The sequence below is a fragment of the Leptinotarsa decemlineata genome, unplaced genomic scaffold, assembly GCF_025532065.1.
Source record: "Leptinotarsa decemlineata unplaced genomic scaffold, Ldec_3_MD MMD2_tig00026369_RagTag_RagTag, whole genome shotgun sequence".
Taxonomy (NCBI): Eukaryota; Metazoa; Arthropoda; class Insecta; order Coleoptera; family Chrysomelidae; genus Leptinotarsa; species Leptinotarsa decemlineata.
Genome location: NW_027412709.1, coordinates 2,488,432 through 2,511,829, shown reverse-complemented (window position 1 = coordinate 2,511,829; position 23,398 = coordinate 2,488,432). Strand labels below are relative to the sequence as shown.

General features: G+C 32.9%; 2 protein-coding genes and 1 long non-coding RNA gene across 8 annotated transcripts in view; 1 reads left to right on the top strand and 2 right to left on the bottom strand.

Annotated features, from left to right (window-relative positions):
- LOC141486776 (uncharacterized) overlaps window positions 1–9,650 on the bottom strand; it is a 69,815-nt gene extending 60,165 nt beyond the window's left edge. For both annotated transcript variants that reach the window (XR_012468032.1, XM_074185312.1), the window contains exon 1: window positions 9,520–9,650. Coding sequence is in view for 1 of the 2 variants with exons in the window: in XM_074185312.1 (XP_074041413.1) it covers window positions 9,520–9,622 (103 nt within the window). In the remaining variant the exon portion in view is untranslated. The remainder of the gene's footprint in view (window positions 1–9,519) is intronic.
- The window catches only part of LOC111508002 (uncharacterized), a 69,050-nt gene that overhangs the window by 16,560 nt on the left and 29,092 nt on the right, over window positions 1–23,398 (bottom strand). For 3 of the 5 annotated variants that reach the window (XR_012468035.1, XR_012468036.1, XM_074185315.1), the window contains 2 exons: window positions 17,330–17,542; window positions 16,193–17,280 (listed from right to left, as the gene is read on the bottom strand). Coding sequence is in view for 1 of the 5 variants with exons in the window: in XM_074185315.1 (XP_074041416.1) it covers window positions 17,251–17,280; window positions 17,330–17,542 (243 nt within the window). In the remaining 4 variants the exon portion in view is untranslated. Of the gene's footprint in view, window positions 1–16,192; window positions 17,543–23,398 lie in introns of those variants that run through there. The other 2 variants (XR_012468034.1, XR_012468033.1) reach the window with 2 other exon arrangements.
- Window positions 7,044–7,895, top strand: LOC141486780 (uncharacterized). Its single transcript, XR_012468040.1, has 2 exons — window positions 7,044–7,260; window positions 7,696–7,895. It is a non-coding gene; the product is annotated as an uncharacterized lncRNA (long non-coding RNA).

Genomic DNA, 23,398 nt, shown 5'->3' with positions numbered 1-23,398 from the left:
AAAGTATTGTGATAAGTTAACAGACTGACCAATACAACTTTCCCACAAGTAGACCAAATAACCTAAATTTGATGAAAACAGTATTGAACGCAGATTACTATTTATCACATTTCTATGAATGTTTGGAGCCTTTGGTGTAGTAATCAATATTTCTGGAGTTTTATCCCAACACCAAACCGTTATTTTTAACACCCCGACACGTGTTTCAATTATTTAAAACAAGTCATACACTACAGAGCCTTTTAGGAAATCCAAAGGACAAAGTCGATAATTCGGAAAAGTCTGGAATTCACGAAATTAAATGTAAGGACTGCGATGCAAAATATCATGGACAGACTGAAAGATCTATCAAAATAATATATGAGAAATATGGAAGACCATAAAAATCAGTAGTTGCCCACCATGTTTTGCAACATAACGTTTCCATAGTTGCATACATGAACAACAACAGGCATCTAGATGCCTATGATAGTGATAATATTTGTGAATAACGATGGTGGACCAATACCGGATAGTATACTATATAGCTTGTGGAAATAATATTTTATTTATCAGATTTACCTGACTATTAGATAAGGCAACATTGTAAACTTAATTTAAGACAAAAACGTTTATACCAACTGTTAAACATAAATGATAATAGTTAACTAATAAAGAAAAACCTGAAATTTACTTACATATCATACGTATGAGGTACCTCGAAGAGTATCCAAAAAGTTGTAGGAAAACACGAAATCAAAATAGTGCATAAACCAAACAATATGAGTAAACAATGCTCTTCAAAGTAACAGCACAATCAATTCCACATTGGATCAGGCTGGTGTTGCTTACAAGATTATTTGTGGAAATGATGTCACATACAAAGGACAATCAAAAAATTGTCTGAAAGTAAGTTTGTCCACACACAAGAATAGTGAGAAAAATTAAAATCCTAACGCTTCTGCTTCAGCCAAACATTCGCTTGAAAATGCCTTTCATTTCCAAACTACTGAGGTTGAAACTTCTAAATTTGATTACCAGAAAAAAAATAACGCTGAAAATGCCTCATATAAAAAATGTCGTAATTATGTTGATAATCGAAGTGACATTCAAGGTTTATCTCATATTTACAATAACTTGATAGACATAGCCTAACATTTCTCATTCAACGTCAACACAAAGTTTTTGCATCTTATTTTTTAAACCTCTTAGTATATTTAGTCTGATTAGCAAAATGGCAAAAATACCAAAACATACGTCATTATTGTATCATTAAAAATTAATATACTGAATGAAGGAAAACGGAGCTCTTTATAATGAATTTCAAGTTTCGAAAACGGAAAAGGATTGTTTTCCGAAACGTCAACTACTCGAGAGAGCCAAGTATCAATATTTAATCTTTTTAATTGATATTTTTCAACGTGTAGGCAAAATTTATGAATACAACAAGTTTCTGACTAATTGGACTCGTCAATGATTCACATTACGCAGTAACTTTTCGGGGTGAACTTTTCAGTTTGCCCTTTAACTACACTTCAGCCGATTCTCTAATGATTTAGTGAAAGATTATAAACCCAAAGAAAAACAGTATAAAATATTGATTTGTTCAGTATGAACTTTTTGTATTACTGAAAAAGAATAAGAGAGTTAAATTGAATAGCCATACAGTTTATACATTACATCTGTTTTGATACGTTGATATTAAGAATCTAATGTAATTTAGTGGATTCTGTTTTGGACTTGTTCCATTTGTATCCAAAGTTGATGAATAAATAAATAGACCAAATATATAAATGAAATCAATCTATCTACACTTTATAGTCTATGATTTATATATTCATAACAATGTTTGATGAATTTATGTTGAAAATGTGAATTAGATACCTTTTGATAAATATTTAAATCTTTTTCAGAAACAAAAATCAGTTACCAGAGTTAAGTGGAAAAACATTTTCCGTGATCTGTTCCTAGTTTCAATATATAAGTTATGTTGAGGTAGACCATTAGTTCTTCTCAGCAAATGGACAAAATTGGGACTCTCTAACCAACTGCTTAATCTAATTGATCATATCTAGTTGACAGAAAACAATTCGTCGAATATGAATCTTTCAAATCGGCTCAGTAAGTAGTTCCATCTGGGGTACCACAGGGTTCTAATCTTGGACCTCTTTTATTTTTATTAATAATTTGGCAACCTCTTTGAATATAACTAGCCTACTATTTGCAGACGACCTAAAACTATATTATAAAATCGACGACATTACAGACTGCCAACGTGTACAACATGAATTAGATGTATTTCACTAGTTCGGACTTCCATTGTCTACTATATAAAATGATTTGAAATCCCTGAAACAACTAAAAAAGAAGAATTAAAAATGAGATAGCTGAAAATAATAATTATATTAACCAAAATAAACCTGAAATGAAATAATAGTGAAATAAAAATACAAGTAAAAATAGAACAATTCAGTCATCAGTCATCACCCGAAGACGTCGTGAACTAACGTGACTTGGAATCTCTTCACTTTTTATTTTTATTTTCTTTCTTTTTTCATTTCCTTATTTTTATTTATTCAATCGTTCTATTTTTACTTGTATTTCATTTCACTATTATTTCATTTCAGGTTTATTTTGGTTAATATAATTATTATTTTCAGCTATCTCATTTTTAATTCTTCTTTTTCAGTTGTTTCAGGGATTTCAAATAATTTTATATAGTAGACAATGGAAGTCCGAACTAGTGAAATTCATCATGAAACATTGTCAATCACCTTCAAACAAATGAATTAGATGTAATCACACTTTGGTGTAATGATAATCGTCTACAACTGAACGTATCCAAATGTAAAATAATATAATTTACAACAAAAAAGCGAACTTTAATGTACGATTATTCAATCAACAATACTACAATCAACACGAGATAAAAGATCTTGGTATAACATACAGTAAATTAACATTTACAACACATATAAGGAATATTACTGCTGATGCAAATAGGATGCTTGGATTCATTTACAGAAATGACAAAAACTTCAAAAGTATTTCCACCTTAAAATTGCTATATTTTGCGTATGCCAGATCTAAGTTATTGTGTTGCTCTGTGTTATGGAATCCAGTTTATGAGTACCAAAAAACATCAATTGAGAGCGTGCAGAGGAAGTTCCTAAAATACTAATGTCTGAAAGTTGAAGAACAATACCCCACGAGAGGCATCGATCATAACATTTTGTTGACACGATTTGATATGACATCTTTGGAAAATAGGAGAGTTATCCTTGGTATAAAATTCCTGCATAAATTACTTAACAACAATATTGACGGTACGGTTCTTTTACCCGAGATCAATTTCTTAGTATGTACCAAGAAGTGAAGGTCGATACAATCTGAAATTCTATTGCGAAGCATCACGCACAAATGTTATGCTACGATCACCATTGAATTTTATGTGCAGTATCTTCAATAAAATCTGTGAACACTGCGATATTCATTTCGACTCTCTGAACGCCTTGGTATCATGTATCCACAATCACTTTTAATAATACTATAAATAACATTTGTGTCAGTAATGCTACATTGCATGATTTGTAACTTTTTGTGTTATATTTTATATATACTTTCTTTTAACATTTACTTTTATACATTTCTATATTCCATTAGTTTTAATATTTATTTCATATATACTCTGTAATAGCATTTCCTGTAACTGGGTACTCCTGTTGGAAATAAATCGCTTTTTTTAATGAAATAAAGACTTTGTTATTATTAAGAGACAAACTGCCAGAATTTCTAGCTCATTAACGTTTGTCAGGGAGACGTAGTGGAAAGATTTTCAACATTTGATGTCAGTGTCACTATTTTCCGGGTTTGAAGGCTGTGGATTTTTGGAATTTCTTCCGCAACCGAATGAAACGTGAAGAGTGGAACAAACTTGATGGCATATCGTACTCAAAATGTGAAAATGAACGAGGCAGAGTAAGCAAAAACCACAAATTGAAGTTTGAAAAACTACACAAGGCTGGAGGTTCAGCAGCCCAATGCTTAGACATATCCAAAGTGGTCATAAACCGATCAGACCGGGTTCTCACTGAAGACAAAACGTCAGTGTTAGCACGAGGCGGTAATTTCGCAATCAGGTCGCGCCAGGAACTAAACACCAAAATCATCGCTAGTATAGTCGAAGTAAACGATATTGTGCATATTTAAAGATGGCAGCACTCTCAAAGGCCAAAAAAAACAATACATAGAAATGAACTGGCAGCGAAATAGTCCACGTGGACCGTAGACTTGGCGGTTCGTATTGAATAATTTTTACTAACCAAGTTTTATGATTAGCTGAAGAGTCATAAAATTAAATTTGAAGTCATGTTACGGTGATTAATACAGTGCGAAGACGGTGTGTTGTCAATGTTCAATTAAAGAACTGATCGCGATTTGAGTGTTGAAATTCGATATTGGTGTAGTTATAATTACTTAAAATTTTTGTTATCTGTTAAAATGTGGCGTCCTTGAACGAGTACTAATAATAATAACGAGTGTGATAACAAAGCAGACTTTTCCCAGTGTAGTGATTCCAATAGGGATGGTGTGAACCAGTGTGAATAAGATTCGGAAGTATTTGAATATTGAAACACAGAGAGTATGTTTCAATGTATATAAGAATCTACATCTCAAGTTTGGTTTCGAGGGAAACAAACTATTACAAGCAACATCAGATTTGACCGAAATTCCTTTCTCAACTGTGGGTAAAATGTCAAAAACAAACATTATGAACGCAAGACGCGATGTGACAGAGGATTACCATAACCTTTTGATGTTCATCTAATAAAATCATTGAAAAAAAATAATATACGACTGTTACGAAAGCAATGACATTCCTACAACTGAAATTATAAGGACGGAATTGAATACTTCAGGCCATAACGTGAGGTACTGTGATAAAACTCTTCAGAAAACGAACAAACTTGGTATGACACTCACGACACAGTTACAAAAGGGTGGACTGATGGTTCGAAAATGTGTACGCCTAACATGCCTGCAAACAAAGGATTGCGACTAATGATTGTGCATTGCGGAGGAGGAGAAGGATGGATTCCGAATTCTATGATATTATATGGAAAAAAACTTGAGGACTGCAATGTTTGAAAACACATTGATCCCAAATTTGGATAGTTCTTGACAACGCAACGCTTCCTATCATTCGCGACAACTCATCAAACTACCGAATAAAAATTCGAGGAAAGATGAAATACAAAGTTTATTAATGGATATCAATTTGTACTTTGAAGATTACTATATACCAAAAACCAACTACTTGAAGTTTCACAGACTAAAACATTTGAAAAAGTGTATGCCCTTGAGAGTATTGATGAAAAGTATGAACACACCACACTGAGACCTTCCTATTTTTCTGATTTCAATCCCATATATATATATATATATATATATATATATATATATATATATATATATATATATATATATATATATATATATGTGTGTGTGTGTGTGTGTGTGTGTGTGTGTGTGTGAATAAGTAGTACTATTGAACAATTCGCACACAGTTCGTCTTCTTTATAAGAGAACCTCAGGTTTGCGAGCCTTTGACTTACTCAACAACAGGGAACGAGGTAGCTATAGCGCGATATTTTACCAGGATGTTCATCGAGTTTTTTTTCATTCATACAGAGAAAAGAACGCACTCAAACCGCAAAACGCAGATAAATACTTCTTGCTCAGAAGCCTTTTTCAGTGTGGCGTAACCAAGTTACAGACTTGTATGACTAAAATTTCAAAGAACATTTTAATCACTGATAATAAATGCATTCCAGGATATTGAATTCTTGAAAAGAATGAGTAAGAAGTGATCTGGTAATGGACAAAACGAAAAAAAGATCAAGAAAAACAAGACGCAAGCGGAAGTAGGGATAGGAGGAACAAATTCAAACTAAACGAGAGAAAAAAGTAAATATGAACCGTTACTTCAAGAGCTAGACGCTAGATTGAGATCAAGAAAATAAGTTGTAGTTATCTGTACATTTAACGGCAAATAGGCCAATGCGATTTCCAGAAAAAATCCAGGCAGTCTAAGGGAAATTTCAGAAAATTTTAGGAACAATTGGAGATTCCAGAAATTCCTTGTCGAAGTGAGATAATGGCTTACTAAAGAAAAAAAGAGTGAGCCAGGATGTGGAAAGAACACAAAAAAGTCTTGGAAAACACAGCAACACGGAAAAAAGAGATTTGTTACTTCAAAGAAATTTATTTAGTCTAATTCATTTCATCACTTTGATTAAATATCATTCATTCCAAACGACGTGTGTATTGTATCGATTAGATGATAATTTCGCGGAGACAAAATGAAATTCTCATTTTAATTTCTCTAATATTTCAATTCAAGAGGTCTTTTACTTAGTCAAATGAATTGTGGATCATTTCAAGAATAACATTTATTGAGTTCTCAAAATAATTCGGTTGAGTCAAACAATATATTTTCATCAAATCAAAAGTACGTCTGTTGAACGAAAACTTTCTAATTCACTTTAACACTATGGGGTGCTGTTTTGACACTAATATATAATTGAATCAACTGAATATTTATTTTCACTTCAACAATACATATCAATACCTTTAACTAATTTTGGAAATAATTTCAAGATTATGGATAATTTCATTTCAATATTTTTATTATTTGTTGGTTTGAAAAATTGAATTGTTTTCTTTAAAGAAATGATATAGTTCAAATACTTCTAAGGAATAGAGTGCCGGTCGGCACCATTTGCATTTTCGCAAGAACCGTAAACTAATCACGAATGGAATAAGAATTAAGAATGTGTTTTGTGTTTTTCAAGGAAATGACGGAGAGGTTTACAGTTTCTTTTTGATTACACGTGGATTGAAGTTTTTCAGTGTTTTCACAGGTATGTTGATAATATACTTTCTTTCATTCCATATTTTGAAATAATTATGAATAGCATGTATTGGATATAATTGCAATATAATCTCTTTTATTTTTAGACATGGAGGAATTTCTTAATAACTTGGGATTGAATGACGTAATTGGCATTTTTAAAGGTAAAAAAATATATATATATTCTTTATCTCCTAATAATATACTTAAAACACATACTTTTCAGACAGAAAATGAAGTAACCTTAGACATATCTAAAAGGCTCACTGATGAAGAAATGAAAAAAATGACTCCCCCAATTGGCAAAAGAAAAATATTCAATCAAGGAAGCAATTGATGGAATAAATTAAGAATCATATATAACAGAGGTATGTCTTTCATTCATAACTTTAATAATAAATATGTATAAAAACATATTCAGTTTTCTCAAATAACTATATATTTTTGCGATTCGCTGTAGATAGTTATTATTATTCAGGTCTATAATTCAGTAATTGAATGCTTGAATTCTTAAATTTAATAGATTTGAAGGCCTGAAAGTTACGATTGGAGACCTAGGTAAATTTTGTCATCACAGTCATATTTCTAATCAAATTTTTCTGTGATGAAGTAAGTCTTTGTTTTTTTCCTATTATCAAAAAAATAAGGGTATCTCCTTTTGTTAAATTGGATGTGTACAAAAAAAAATTATTATATTTTTATATTTCTATGGGATAATATCTAAGCTAGTTAGTAGAAATTGATCCAATTATATTATTGCGAAAATGTAGACTATCACTAATCTCTATTCTCTTTCATTTTAGATCATTACTTCAGTGAAAGGTTTCGAAATCAACTCTAATTGTTTTTTAGTAGATATCGCCAATAATAATAATAAATAATAAAATATGTTAATGTTTCATATTAGGATTAACCATTTGTGAAAAATTTATATTTTCATTTAAATATTTGTAGAAGTCTATTATAATTTATTGATTGTTTGAATAAATTTGGTACTAAAATTTCTCGATTTTTATTTATATTTTGCTCATCCTCACGTTGAACAATTTTCCACGGCATTTACATAATCAGTATTGAATATGAAATACTATCCGCAAGACTCCCATCAGCAGCTGATTAAAAAATCGTGATACGTAAGTAGATCAATAATCCAGTTGAGAAAATGATACAAAGTGTATTTAATGTATTGAGAAATCTGGTTGTTGAATGTAAATTCAATCACTGACTCTGTATTTCTGATTCTGCCGAAAAGTAATTTTCTCAATATACTAAAACTATACGTAATGCTTTTTATCTACAAACTTAAAAAACATATTGAAGTTTTGGAGAAGAGAAAAGTGATTTTCAGTAGAACTGAAAATTACTACCAACGAGATGCTGGTACTTAGATTAGTATAATATTTGGTTAATTGAATCCAATAACCAAATTCAAACAAGAGGGAAGGATTTTGATTTGTAAGTTTATTTCATTTGGTACATCATTATTCATACTTATTTTGAACTTTCGAAATGCTTTACTCTATCAGAAAGATACTCACAATGAGGTATAAACATTGTTCCTTCAACTACTATTCATTATTTGTTCAACAAAATCATTACTTTAGTGGAAATTTTCCCATTATCAAAACGAGCAAAGTTCTTCATCATCCTGCAGATATATAATGTTTCTTCAACATAACTTTTATTCAAATAGAAAATACATTTGATTATTTCAATCAGATCCACTATTTCACCCATCTTTAAATTTTGTTTGTTCAAAAGAATATTCGAATTACTCTAAATCATTCTCGCTATCAATTAGACAAAATATTACTTGAATTCAATTCTTCTTTGAATTGAAATAACTAATGGATGCTATTGTTTCAATGAAATATTTGTTTGATACAATGAACATATGCTAGAAGAAATAGTTAGGAGTCAAGAATTCTTTTTACTTGCATCAACAAAATATTTTGTCGTGCATATATGACACTTTCATTTCTTTGAATGAAGTGAATTTTATTCAATTCAACAAATCTTTTTTTTCCGTGAATCATCAAAACAGTTTTTTCATTATGAGAATAAAGTCCCATCTGCAACTGAAAGTCTTGAAGTGTGAAGAAGATGTTTTATACGTGATGTAGTGTGCCTATACGAACAGCAGAAAAAAAAGAGAGAGATTAATACTCAAAGATAGTTAAGAAGAAGCCAAGAAGGTGATGAAGGTAGGTTTCAAGTAAGTATTCAAAATTAACATGAATTATTGAATATTTTGGAAAAACATTTTGGCTGAAACCAAAATTTATCTCAAATATACTCTAGCACTCTAAAGAAATGAGAGGACTAATACAGAGAGGGAGAGATATTTGATTGTATAGGAGTGTTAAAATGGAAAATTCAGGTTTTCACTGAAGTTCTGAGTACTAATGAAACATATCTAGTGTTTTTTAACAAATGCAGGAAATTGAAATCAAATCCTGGATTCATGTTCAAAAATAATCACAACCCATTATTCGTAGCTCAGTGGAAAAACATACCTGAAAATATATGAAAAATTGATAAAATATAACCTCCGTAATATTCCTTCTTGAAACATTATAGCACTTATAGCACTACATTCATATAAACATGGAATAAAAAATACTTACATGGAACACTGTCATCCTTAACGACGGAATAAGACGCTTGTTTGATTGCTTCTTCAGCACCAATCTGGATAACATTACAAGATGAAGCACTTAATTCATTCATAATATTACGTCTTTATATCACGAATGAGTTAAATCTACTCATCATCGATGACAGTACGTGATGATTCGCTTATTTGATTCAATCCCAACCACAGGAATCTTGTTTAAACTAGAAGAGGTAAATTTTTACAACAGATTAATTTTTGGGAAAGAAAGGCTTTCTACTACTACAAAAGAAGAAAAAAAACAAATAATTTCAAAATAAACACATTACAAAGATGTCTAAATCGTGCATACAAATTCTTTTCAGATACAAAATGGAAGAAAAGCCCTTCCGAAACAACTACTTTCCTATAAACATTGAATTACACATAAGAAAAATATTTCAAAACAACTACTTCTATATGGATTAAATTATACAAAAACCACTTTTTCCTATTCAGTTTCCCATATTTTTTGTATAAAGATGAATAAGTAGATAGTTAAAACCTTTCTTTCCCAAAAATTAATATCACCTTAAAATACACCCCTTTCAAATAATGAGATATAATATTAGGTTAATATTTGTGAGAGAAAGAGGAAAAATAAACAAAGGTAAATTCGTAGAGAATTTGCTGAAGTGTAATAAAGGGCTTCACCGAAAAGGTCACCACAAGAAGTCACTGCATAATATAAACCACTGAAGAGTTCAAATAGTCAATAATTTCTCGTGTTCATAAATGTTTCCTAAAAATTAATTTTTTGGGTTTTGAAAACGGAGAAGGATTATTTTCAGTAACGTCAGTCATCTTAAAAAAGGTAAGTATAGCTTATTATTTCCATAGATTATATAATATATATTTGAATATGATGAGTTAATGAGTAAATTGAACTCCTCAATAGTGAACTTTTCAATTTGCCCTCTGTTAAACGTCAGCAGATTCTCTATTGATTCCGCTCTATCCATATTGTAGCTAGTGGAAAAGTTATACAATATTTTGTTGTAGTGGGGTCGGTTGAATAATTTAGCTCTCGAGCAAATTGTAGGCGAAAGTAATGTCTCAAGAAAACCAGTGTTTCTTATTAAGGTTTCGCAGTTCTTAGAAATTAGGAATTATTTTTCTCGAGACTCTTACAATCTTTAAAACTTTAACAAAATTTGAAGGATCATCTAATTCAATTTCAATATTATTCCTAGTAGAAATGGCTGCGGTGAAAATAATTAATTTGATCTGTAACTGATTTTGCAGCAATGGATAATGTGCAAGTACATAACAAATTCTGAGTAGTGGATGTTTGAGAACCAAGGTCACTTCATATATTTTAATGTTGTTTTGCACAATCTTTGTTTTTTACTTAAAATAACGTACTATATTTCGTTCAATAATCAACAATTTCATAATCGACACTCATTCGAACATGTTTAATGAACCATATTTATATTGAATAATTCACGTTCCTCAGAATGCTATCTGGAAACATATATACAAAAATACGTTTATGTTATTCTCATTCATTCCAATAAAATTTGTTTCTTTGATAAAAGGAGAAACATTAAAAAAAATCCACATTTTTCAAGCCTCATATAAACTCTCATTTCCTCTGATTACTCAATTAAAAATTCACAATATGCTTGGATTTTCTAGTAGAAAAACAATAATTTACTTGATGATTATCATATTATTGAAACTCTCAGGAATATGGGAGAGAATAAAATATTACGATTTTAAAAGATGAGGGAGTCCTAAGTCTGGCGACATCTTGTATAAAAACTCAATTTGTCATATTCTAATAATCCATTGCAAGTATCTTCCTTCGCATATGAAGAAAATACAACAAAAAATAGAATTTTAGAATTTTCAGTTGTTTTCGTATTTGAATGGCAAAAATGCTAAATCTGTATATATAGTTAATGTTTTTCATTCTAGAAACTGGGGATTTACTGAAACGCCTTCGGACAATTATTAACAAGTCTCCGCTCAGGATTATAGAGTGATTATTATCGATTTCCAAGAATGAGTAGTACTATAGAAATAATTAGTTCGATATTATACATAATTTTATTTACAAAATTACTTGCAAGAAAACTAGAACAGGTTAGACGTCATTCAAACTTAATTGTGGAATGTGATTGAAATGCAGGGTGTAATAGTTGTATAATGAAGTTTCAAATATAAATATATATCTGCGAGCGCTTTCGACAGTTGGTAGTACTGTCATCTTCTGGCACTCCTCAAACTTCTGGCACTCCTCAAACAGTTTGAGGAGTGCCAGAAGATGACAGTACTACCAACTGTCGCGAGCGCTCGCAGATAATTAATAGAAGATATAAAGCTTGAAATCCTTTTTGTAGAATTTAATATTGCAATATATATATATATATATATATATATATATATATATATATATATATGTATATATATATATATATATATATATACATAGATATAGATTATTATCGAGTGTGTATGATATACATCAAAAGGGGGGAATTCGTGGACAAGACACTCAAGAAATATGGAGGCAAACACGTGTTTCTGGCTATTGACCTCATCAGCGCGTTGCGGCCAATTGCAAAGATGGAAACAACTGGTTACCAAAAATGAAAAAACATCACATATGCACGGTGTCACCAACAGGAGCTAACCGCACATTTGTGGTTTTAATTAGAAGACCCAGCATTCCCAGGCATCATCTAACATCACCACGTAGGCAGCTATAGCTACCTGCGTGACTTCCGGGTCCAGGATATAAATACATAGATATAGATTATTATCGAGTGTGTATGATATACATCAAAAGGGGAAAATTCGTGGACAAGACACTCAAGAAATATGGAGGCAAACCCCGGCACGTGTTTCTGGCTATTGGACTCATCAACGCGGTGCAGCCAATTGCAAAGATGTACAACAACTGGTTACCAAAAATGAAAAAACATCACATATGCATGGTGTCACCAACAGAAGCTAACCGCACATTTGTGGTTTCAATTAGAAGACCCAGCATTCCCAGGCATCATCTAACATCACCACGTAGGCAGCTATAGCTACCTGCGTGACTTCCGGGTCCAGGATATAAATACATAGATATAGATTATTATCGAGTGTGTATGATATACATCAAAAGGGGAAAATTCGTGGAAAAGACACTCAAGAAATATGGAGGCAAACCGCGGACACGTGTTTCTGGCTATTGACCTCATCAGCGCGTTGCAGCCAATTGCAAAGATGGAAACAACTGGTTACCAAAAATGAAAAACTTCACATATGCACATATGCATGCAACAGGAGCTAACCGCACCTGGGAATACTAGGTCTTCTAATTGAAACCACAAATGTGCGGTTAGCTTCTGTTGGGGACACCGTGCATATGTGAAGTTTTTCATTTTTGGTAACCAGTTGTTGTCCATCTTTGCAATTGGCTGCAACGCGCTGATGAGGCCAATAGCCAGTAACACCTGTCCGCGGTTTGCCCCTTTTTTGAGTGTTCTGTCTACAAATTTTAATCGGTTAAATTCGTGAGGTTGCAACCTCATAGTTAATCCAGTCACTAATTATTCTGTTATATATATATATATATATATATATATATATATATATATATATATATATATATATATATATATTCGGTGGTAAGCACCACAGAAAGCTTCACAAAAACAAAGAGTTTTTCTTTTGAATAGCCCTCAAAACCTGACTGCAAGCCAAAATACTGTTCTTCGTATAATATATCCAGTAACGAATTATCCTGAATATATATATATATATATATATATATATATATATATATATATATATATTATAGTAAGTATTATAGTATATATATATATGTAACAGAATCATTATACCCACATAGTAAGAAGTCATCTGAGTAGGGTCAGATGATTTCCGAACACTTAACAAAAATCGCCAGAGGATGACAAATGAGACTTTGTCGAAACGTTGCGAAATTCATTCCCACCGAGGATGATAATACACCACACGGAACAAACCCGAAAAATCATTTCATCATATTCCTGTCCGTGAAAACCTTCGAACTAACATTTCAAACCTTAACGGGGAGAAGAGGTCATATCGAGAAGAAGAAGAACTCAGGTACCAAAACATACAGGTACCAAATTCAGGTAATAACCAACGGTATATATGTAACAGAATCATTATACCCACATAGTAAGAAGTCATCTGAGTAGGGTCAGATGATAATACACCACACGGAACAAACCCGAAAAATCATTTCATCATATTCCTGATATATATATATATATATATATATATATATATATATATATATATAAAAGATTAAAAGAAAGTACTATCTTGATCATTCCCATATTGATTTCAATTTAAGAGCCACCGGTAGACAGCTGTTTCAGCCTATTGGGCATCGTCAGTACCGGGCAGGTGGTCCTCGATTGAAGACAAGATTTGAAAAACCAAGAAAAGTACTCGATAGAAATAACTGCGTAAACGCAAGCGAGACATAAGTGGAACCACCTATTGGTGTGACACCCAAGTCAACTTGAAAACATTAAAAAACATTTAACAGAAGAAACAACCGTATCATGAGTTTTACATGTAAGTTCGATTTTGGATCATGGAAACAAAAAAACATCAAAGTCACACCAAAAGAACTATAGTGTACGATCAAAACCACAAACAGTACATATTTGTTCCCAAACTTGTGGGTCGCGCTAACAATACCCGTGATAGTTGCTGGTATCGAACGAAGATTTAGTAAACATAAGCTTATAAAAACGTATTTGCGGTCTACGATGACACAGTAAAGGTTGAACTCTCTCGCCATTCTATCGAAAGAAAATGTCACAGCATAAAGACTTAGACTTCAAAGAAATTCTGAGAACATTTGCTAATGCGAAAGCCAGGCGAATGCCTTCCAAAGTTTAAAGTTTGTATATATGGACCACAAAAAAGAGCACGAAAGACAGAGAATGAAAAGTCGAAGATTGTAAATAAATAAATCAGTATTAGTATATGTATACAATGTATATAAAATATGTAGTGGAGGGTGGGTGTCCGTGATGCTGTTATTTATAATAGCTGCCGGCATTTTCCACTTCGGAACATGGCGGATCCATAGGTAGTGGATAATGGAATGGCTCTGAAGAGCTAGGGTATTACCCCCTGAACCAAAACTGGAACAGACAAAAATACGGGTTTTAACAAGGGGGGTGCCGATTTAAGCCTTGCCTCGAGCTCCTACAAACCACACGATGGCCCGGACCACGTGATATCAAGGAAAAGTTGAAATCAACTTTTCCTTCATACAAATAGTGTGAAGCTTGGTATTGGCGGCGTGGGAGGAAGTATCTTTTGTGTTGGATGGGAGATTACCTAAGGTGTAATTGTATTCAATATAGGAGGTTGACCATGGGTTTCAGAGTGGATTGGGGTGAGGGAGCTGGGATTGGACATTTTTGGGTGTTCTTCAAAATGAGACGTTGTTATCTAGCTGCCGCTATCAATGGAGTAGCCATGTAGCGTTATTGATTATCATGTGAAACAGATGTGCTGAAATGTCATTGGTCGTGCATGGTGTGTTAAAGTGTCATTGGTTGTCGTGTGAAAGATGGAGGTCTTTTCAAATAATATTGGATGTGTATATCCCGAAAAGGTGAATTATTGGCCGTGAAACGGGTATATTTCAGTTGAAATGGCTGCCAGGTAGGAGATAATGCATGCTAATTGGATTTTATGTGAGAAAATCCAAACACTCATTCACTATTTGATGTAAAAAACAGAGCCCGCTATTCATCAATGTGCGCGTCAGTGATCTTTCTTTGAATCCTCGACTGAGGGCGGTGAAATCTCGCAGTATGTGAATAAAAACCCATGAACCCAGTATAACTTTCAATTCACTCCCGTACAAAAATGTAATTATTTTGAGTTTTCTGGGGATGATACATGCAAAGAAGTGTCATGAATGAAATTGATTTTTTGTGTGCTCGTTTTTCTTTCAGTTATGAAATGAATTATTTTTTATTGTAGATTCAGACTTGCAGCGAATAGCAGTTGCAGTTACATAGAACCAAATTTTGGAAAACGATAGTTGCTGACCTTGAAGAAATATAAGTTTTCTTGTCGAAAAAATCATTGTTTTGGAGAAGCCAATGATTGCAGTATCAATGCCAGCGAAGTACGTTATCATCCACAGAGAAATAAAAGTAAAAAATTACTTCCTTCTAGATATCTTTAAACTTATGAATGGTGGAAATATCATCTTTGGAAGAAAATGAAATTATTCCCGTTAAGTCGACGACAATTTCCCAGCGATGCACAAGATGTATCCATATGTTCCTTAAATAAAACATGTGAAAGGTGCAAAAAAAGATCATAGTCCGATCTATGATGTATAAATTGTAAGTCAGTATCTCATACAATATACATGCTGTCTGAAGCAACTGGATAACATTTTGTTTATTGACGAAAAGACAGTGATGTGTTGTAAATATAAATACGAGAAAATACAACCTGTCAAGAGAGTAAATTGTTTTTATGATGTACTGTTTGGAACCTTTGGTGTAGTAATGAATATCACTGGAGTTTTTTCCCAACACCAAATCGTTATTTTTACACCTCGACACGTGTTTAGATCACCAAGTGATCATCTTCAAGAGGAAGATAAAACTAGAAACTTCTGAAAACTAAAGCTATTTATGCTATTCGGGTACATCATACAAATAGGTAATCAGTAATACATACCACCCATACAAGTGTACCACCCTAAATTAATTTTACAAAAAATAATAGAAAGGCCAATTTCTGTAGGGATCGATTTTGCAGGATTTGATATAGGTATCAACATAAAAGGGCTGCAGGGAAAAGTTGAGCATCTAGGTTTGGGATCCAGTGAAATGCTCGCATTTTGTTCAATATTTACTTCAGTTTGTGGCCGCAATGTATCACTTTTCTGGGCATTTGTTGTTGCATCTAGTTCAAAAGCGGAGAAAGATTGAAAACATCCAGGTTCCAGTTGAGGTGTGCCTGTAGATCCAACATCACTACTAATCTTTTCAGGTGTGTTAAGAGAGACTATAATTGGCGTAACAAAGGCTTGAAGCTCAGACGGGGAAGCTCTACTCGAACATGGAGTTATTTTTACTAAAGAATTGACTGGATTCGGAGAAATAAGTTCTTGAAGAAGTGAAGGTGAAGGGGTTGACGAAGTTTCTGTAGCAAGTCCGCGAGTATCAATCGTTTCTAGTAAACTGGTGCCTTCTGTGTGAATATTCATATTAACAGATGTACCTGCAATCACGGCGGCTGGTTCATAATCTTCGTCACAAAAAGCATATTCATCAACTAGCCAACTACCGGGTCTTTCAAACCCATTAACTGCATTTATAGCTACTGCACTTTCCAAAATGCCGGCGATAACAGTTTGGCCACATCATATCAATTTATAATGCGTCCTGGGTGTGATTTTTGAAAAACATTAACCTTCCTTTCAAAATATGTTTTTAGTAGGCCCGTAAATTGCTACATCCAAAGCTGCATTTTATGAGCTTCTTTTTGCTGGTGTAATCCAAAGCTGGGTAATACTAATGGCTCTCGTGGTTGTCCAATAGAAGAAGTATTTTTTTTTCTCGAGGGTGGGTCGAACATATCCCACAAAAAATGCATCCAATCGAGGAATACCTCACCTGAAGTCTAACCATTTGAAGAACAGGTTTTTTGAGTGTCGGGAGGCGCACTATCGAGTAGCCTGGGCGGCATCTTTTTCCTGGAAAATATTAAAATTGACCACGTTCTGCACTGGCAATTATGCCCACCTGCTTCTTTCCGTTTATTGATAGCACTTCAGGTGGCTTATTAGTGGTGGTTGATATACCAGTCTCATCAATGTTGTATGCATCAGTATCATATTTTACAGTCAAAGTTTCAAATTGCCCAACTTCACGTCTGTTGAATTCTATCGCCCTTGCAACCGATGTTGCTTCTGAAGTCCACGACCCTTGTTTAGCTTTTTTATATTTATTCACCATCTGAAACGAATAAAACACTTTATGAGATCTTAAGTCAATAGTCACAAATTACAGGCAAAGTGGGTACCATATTCACTTCGCTCTATCCATTTTGCCCGACTGCGTAATTTTTTTGGTTAACACATTTCATTAAAAAACCTATTAGCCTGATACTTTGTTAAATATACTATAAAAACGTAGTTTAATAACACATCACCACTAAAAATCGAAACGTCATGGCCGAACGTTACAGTAGTGGCATGTTGAACCACACACGAATAATTTAGTAGTGAGGAGTATTCGCTTTGTCCAGTGTATTCACTTTGCCCGGCCTTCGCTACAATGTCTCAGAATCGTCTGAAGATTGACAAGAGATAATAATAAAAAAAAGGTTTTGGCTTTTCACTTCTCCATCTTTATGCGGTTTTAATTTTGTTGCTGAGTCTCTGTACTCAGACAGTTTATTTTATGGGCAACAACCAATTATTAATCTATTGAAAACATTTTCCCAACATCAGATCAAAAAAATTAAGGTGTCTCAACGCGCGTTTCGCTAACGGCTTTGTGAGTTTTATGAGGAGCAAAATATAGTTTTATTAATTTTTATACTGAAATATCGAGAGTTAAGTTAGCGTGGCCCGTTCATAGGTATACCGAACTCTTCCGACTTCCGGAGCAACAAATTATTATGGAAAGTTTTTTTACGGAAAAATCGAGAGTTGAGCTAGCGTGGCTCGTCCGTAGATTTATCAGTCTCCAAACTTTTTCCACTTTCGGCTTAATAATACAAGTTTCAAGACAAAAAAGTTGAGAGTTAAGCTAGCGTGGACACTCTCTAATTTAAAAAAATGGAATTTATTTTTTTTCTGTTTTCTGTAACATCTTACAGCAACAAATTTACCTTCATTTGTTTGATCCATGAATTCAAATTCTAGTCAGTTTCACGCTATCTTAATAGAAAGCTATGACTGTTTTTTCGTGATCAGTTCGAGCAACAAAATTAAAGTTCTAGCAACTAATTAGCAACGAATTTTGGGTTTATTTTTTTATTCTGTTAAATTTACACCGCCAGTTTCTTAGTATATATATATATATATATATATATATATATATATATATATATATATATATATATATATATATATATATATAATATAAACACGGGTTTCGCTCCGTGTTCTGTGTATTTTCTCCCCATAAGGATTATTTTCACAACGTTTCGGCAAAGTCACATTTGCCATCTTCTGGTGATGTCTGGTTTTTTTCAACTAGACATCACTAGTTTAAGTACGAATTTTCTTTATCAATGCACCATCAAAGTAGGCTGAATAATTATTTTTAGAATTCATCGCTTTTGGCACGCAGCGATCAAATACACTGTATAATTTTTCATAAAAGTGAAGACATAATCATCTGCATTGCAAAACGCATTTAGAAACGCCCAATCGAGATTGAGGATCAGCTCATACATGAGCGGAAATTTAGCTTTTTAAAAATTGTATGCATCTTGGTATCATGATGCAAATTTATTCTTCGAGTTCGTTTTGAAGTTCAGTTCGCATGTTATTTCCAAAGCAGGATGATGACCGTCCTCTTTTACTAATGGGTCTAGGGATTTTTCAACGAGACAGAAGTGATTGCAAAACACCAGGTCTAAAAGTCTGTGCATCTCACTGAAAACAAGCAAAATACTACGATGTGTTTCTGAATATGACGCATATTCAGGTACGTTAAAGTCCCCAGCCATCAGAATTGCATGGTCATACAAGCGATTCTACAGCTTCCCATCAGAATGTTCCAATTTCATTTATCGTTATTTTAGGGGGGATATAAACGTATATCTAGAGGCTGTTATCGGAGAAAGACAATTTCACAACTACGTTATAAAAACACTTTCTGTGCCTCGCCACTGCCATCAATCATATCAGTTTGGAATATATTTCAAAATATCTTGGAACTATAATATGATTATTATTCAATTTCACAACAGTAATCCAAAATTTCTTCTGTAATTATTCAGAAATCAAGTAACACGTTATATACCGATTATACTATACAATTAAAATAATTCGTGTAGTGAGGTTATCACCTATCACTAAAAAACAGTCTTCATTTCATAATAAGAATACTTTATGAATTGAATTGTCCTTCGGCAACTTATCATTGAAATTTCACAAGAAATGTTCCCACCTTCTTCACTTATATCACACAAAAACCCTCGTCTCTACTCAAGAACTAACATGAAAAAGGTCGCCCAAAAATACAAGCGTAATTGTAACGTTACAATTCACATATATTAGATAATAGATGAATATTCAATTCTCAATGAAAAGTACATGACTGATGCGAATGCATACCTGCGAATGCGAATGATTACAGAAAGTATTTTCCAATCAAAGTTATTTTCATCTTTCAGAATAAACATTTAAAAAAATTCAATAAATTTTTCCAGTGCCCACAAAACATCAAACTTTAAAGTAGGTCTTTCGATAACAAGAAACGCTGCTTGGAAATACTGGAAAGAATGCCATATTTGTAATGATTTTTCTATCATTTGCCCTTCTATACATTTGAAAATTCATTAGTTTTAATATGCATGGGACTTTCTTCGCCATCAGTTTAGAAGATACGACATTTTTGAGAGATGAAAAAACCTGATTCAGACGATGATTCGTTGTTATGAAAACAAGTGATATTTATAGTTCAAGCGAATGCAAATAACGTTTCGTGATAATGACCCGACAAAGGAGTCTTTAGTCAGCAAAACGATAATTACTTTCGGGGGTTCTTTATCATGAGTTAATTTCGTGGAGAAGCAAATTTCAGTTAATACTTGGATCTTATTTAGTTAGCTAAAGTACCATATTATTCACAAACAGTACAGTAACAAACCTAACACAATTTTCGGCTCCAACAGCTATTCGAGGGAGGTTAAAGTAATTCTATCCTAATATAAAAACACATATTTTCCTCACAGAAGATCGAGTAGATGTGAATGACAATGGTCGCTCGCCCTGGACGCCCCAACTCATCAACAACCGATGAAAATGTTGTGAAGAGAGAAAATTGTTATGGAGAATCATCAAATCACTATTAGAGAAGTTGCTGAGGATGTCGGCATATCGGTTGACTCATGCCATGCAATTTTTTTCTTAAATTTTGGCTATGAAGCGTGTGGTAGCGGAGTTCGTTCCAAAATTGCTGAATTTGCTCAGGAATTGTTGAGTGACTTCAACGGCGGTCCAGGGTCATAACTGACGAATCATGGATATATGGTGTAGGGTTTTTCCTACAACTATTTAATTTAGAAACATTTCATTTCTTTATTGATTTGTATTTCTGTATTATAAATTCTTGTTAGGAAATTAGTCTAATCAACAAGTTCAAAAACATGAAAAATAGAGATAAAAGTCCTAAAAATATGAGCGATAGCTCATTCGATTCGGAATCACCTCTAGAAAAATGTTTTTAAAGGATTTTGGTGCAGGTAAAAAATTGCAATTGTTATTAACAAAATAAGATAAAAAATGGTATTTAGTTTTTCGTTAATAACTTTTTATTTAATTTTTATCGTTGTTTTAATAAAACTATTATAAATTATGTAAGTAACTATTTGTAAATGCCACTGTTACTCCTTATTCTGTAATTGGGTTCATCCTGTAGAATAGTGTATGAAATAAATTATTAATAATAAATATTTAGATTTATGTATATATATATATATATATATATATATATATATATATATATATATATATATACGTCTATGAAATATGCTATTCCGGGTATTTAGTGAAATATACAAAAGCGCAGAAGGGCCACATATTTTTATTATCCGTTTCTTGTAATCCGACTCGTAATTTCGAGTCTCAAGTCGAAATTTCGAGTTGAAAGTCGTTATTTCCAAATCACGAGATTAAGATCGAAATTTCGAGATTAAAGTCGAAATTTTGAGATCAAAGTCGAACTTATAGCGGTCGATAGCCGGTTGGTTGACATGAATGGTTCGTTCTAATCATTGAATCCACCACTATGTCATGATCATGTCAAACTGTGGGATTTCAGATTTTCGTCTGAACAGTGCTAGGAATCGCACGTTAACCGTTTAGACAAATGTAATCATAGAGAGTCCTACATTGAGGTCCTAGGAGCAAATTTCACTTTTTCATGGTTGCTTTGAAGAAAACGATTTTGCAAAAATTTGGTCTGCCGTGTTCTTGTTTATTTTTTTCAATTTATCAACTATCGCAAAGTATACGCTGTTCAGACTCATCGTACATTTTTTTTGAGTTCAGACGATTTAGAATTGTAAAATGTATCAAACCGTTTGAGATAGAGAAACAGATAAATTTCTTAGACCTGGCCATTATACAAAATCAGAATAAATTCGCGTTCAATGTTTTCAGAAAACCTAGCTATACACCATCCCAAGCGATTTTTTCCATCCAGACAGTCATAAATTAGCAGCCTACAACTCAATGTTGCACAGAGCATTAGCACTGCCTTTGTCTGCAGACAATCTAGCTAGGGAAATTGATACAATTACACAGATAGGTCAATAGTGGTTTCAACACAGATCGTATCGAGAAGTTAGTCAGGAAACAAAGCCGGAAATTCACTCACAGATTAATATATCCTCAGGTCAAACAACCAGAAATCAAGAAATGGGTAACGCTAACATATTTTGGAAAAAGAACAAAAATAATCGCAGGTTTCTTCAGAAAAAACAATGTGAAAGTAGCATTCAGACCACATGCCAGGTTATCTCATTTCCTTTTCAATGCCAAGGATAAGCTTGACAAGTTGGAAAAATCTGGAGTTAATAAGCTTAAGTGTCCGGAGTGTAATAGTTTTATGTGGGATAATGCGGACCAAATTTCCAAAAACGGTATGCTGAACATGAAAGGTCCTTCAGACCTGTGGTTGCATGCCATTCCTTGGCATGCAACCACAAATTTCCGAATCTAAACGATACGGAAATTCTGCACTATGCAAGGAAGGGTTGCAAACTCAATTATTTAGAATCCTTGGAAATTTACAAGCATAAACATTGTGGGTGCAACCTGTTAAATGATCAAATCGATTTAATTTACCCTCCGGTTTTTAAATTGCCACATTTGCATTGTAAATTCAGGTACTCAATCAAGTACCTGAATGGTATATATTGGCGAATGTAATGAATCATTGTTAGTTTATTGTATTAGTTTGAGAATGTCCATATAGGACTAAACTGCAGTAACGTTATTTACAATTAAAAGTGGTAAAAAACATAGAAATTTTCATTTCTCTTTTCATTATGATCTCCTTTCACGTAGTAACGGCTACATCCATCAATTTATCATATATTTCATTTACATTTTCCTTATTTTTAACTTTCCCAGTTGCTTCATTGACTACTTTCCATATTTTTTTATATCTCCCTCGACCTCTTTCAGTTTGTTCTTATAATATTGTTCATTTGTCTTTTTTATAAGTCTATTCAAGTAATTACGATGAAGTCTGAAGTTATTTAACAGTCTTTCATCATTTCCATGTTTTCGTAATTTTTTTTTCAATTTATCTCTTTGAATAATCGAAATAATCAATCCATTGGTAATCCAAGACTTGATTTCAGGATCATTTTCATTGACGACCTTCTCCCAGTACTCATTTTCTAACAAGCAATTCAGTTTTTCCAAATCATTTTTTTAGTTTTCATTTGATGGTCGTCCGATTTTTTAACTGTATCTAAATGTAAGCAACAAGTTACAGGAAAGTGGTCAGTGATGTAGGATTCATATACACGAAATTCCAATAACTCATCGGTATATTTTCCATTAAGTTTGATAAAAATATGATCTAAGCAACTTTCTGAATCATTTCCTATTCTTGTCGGTG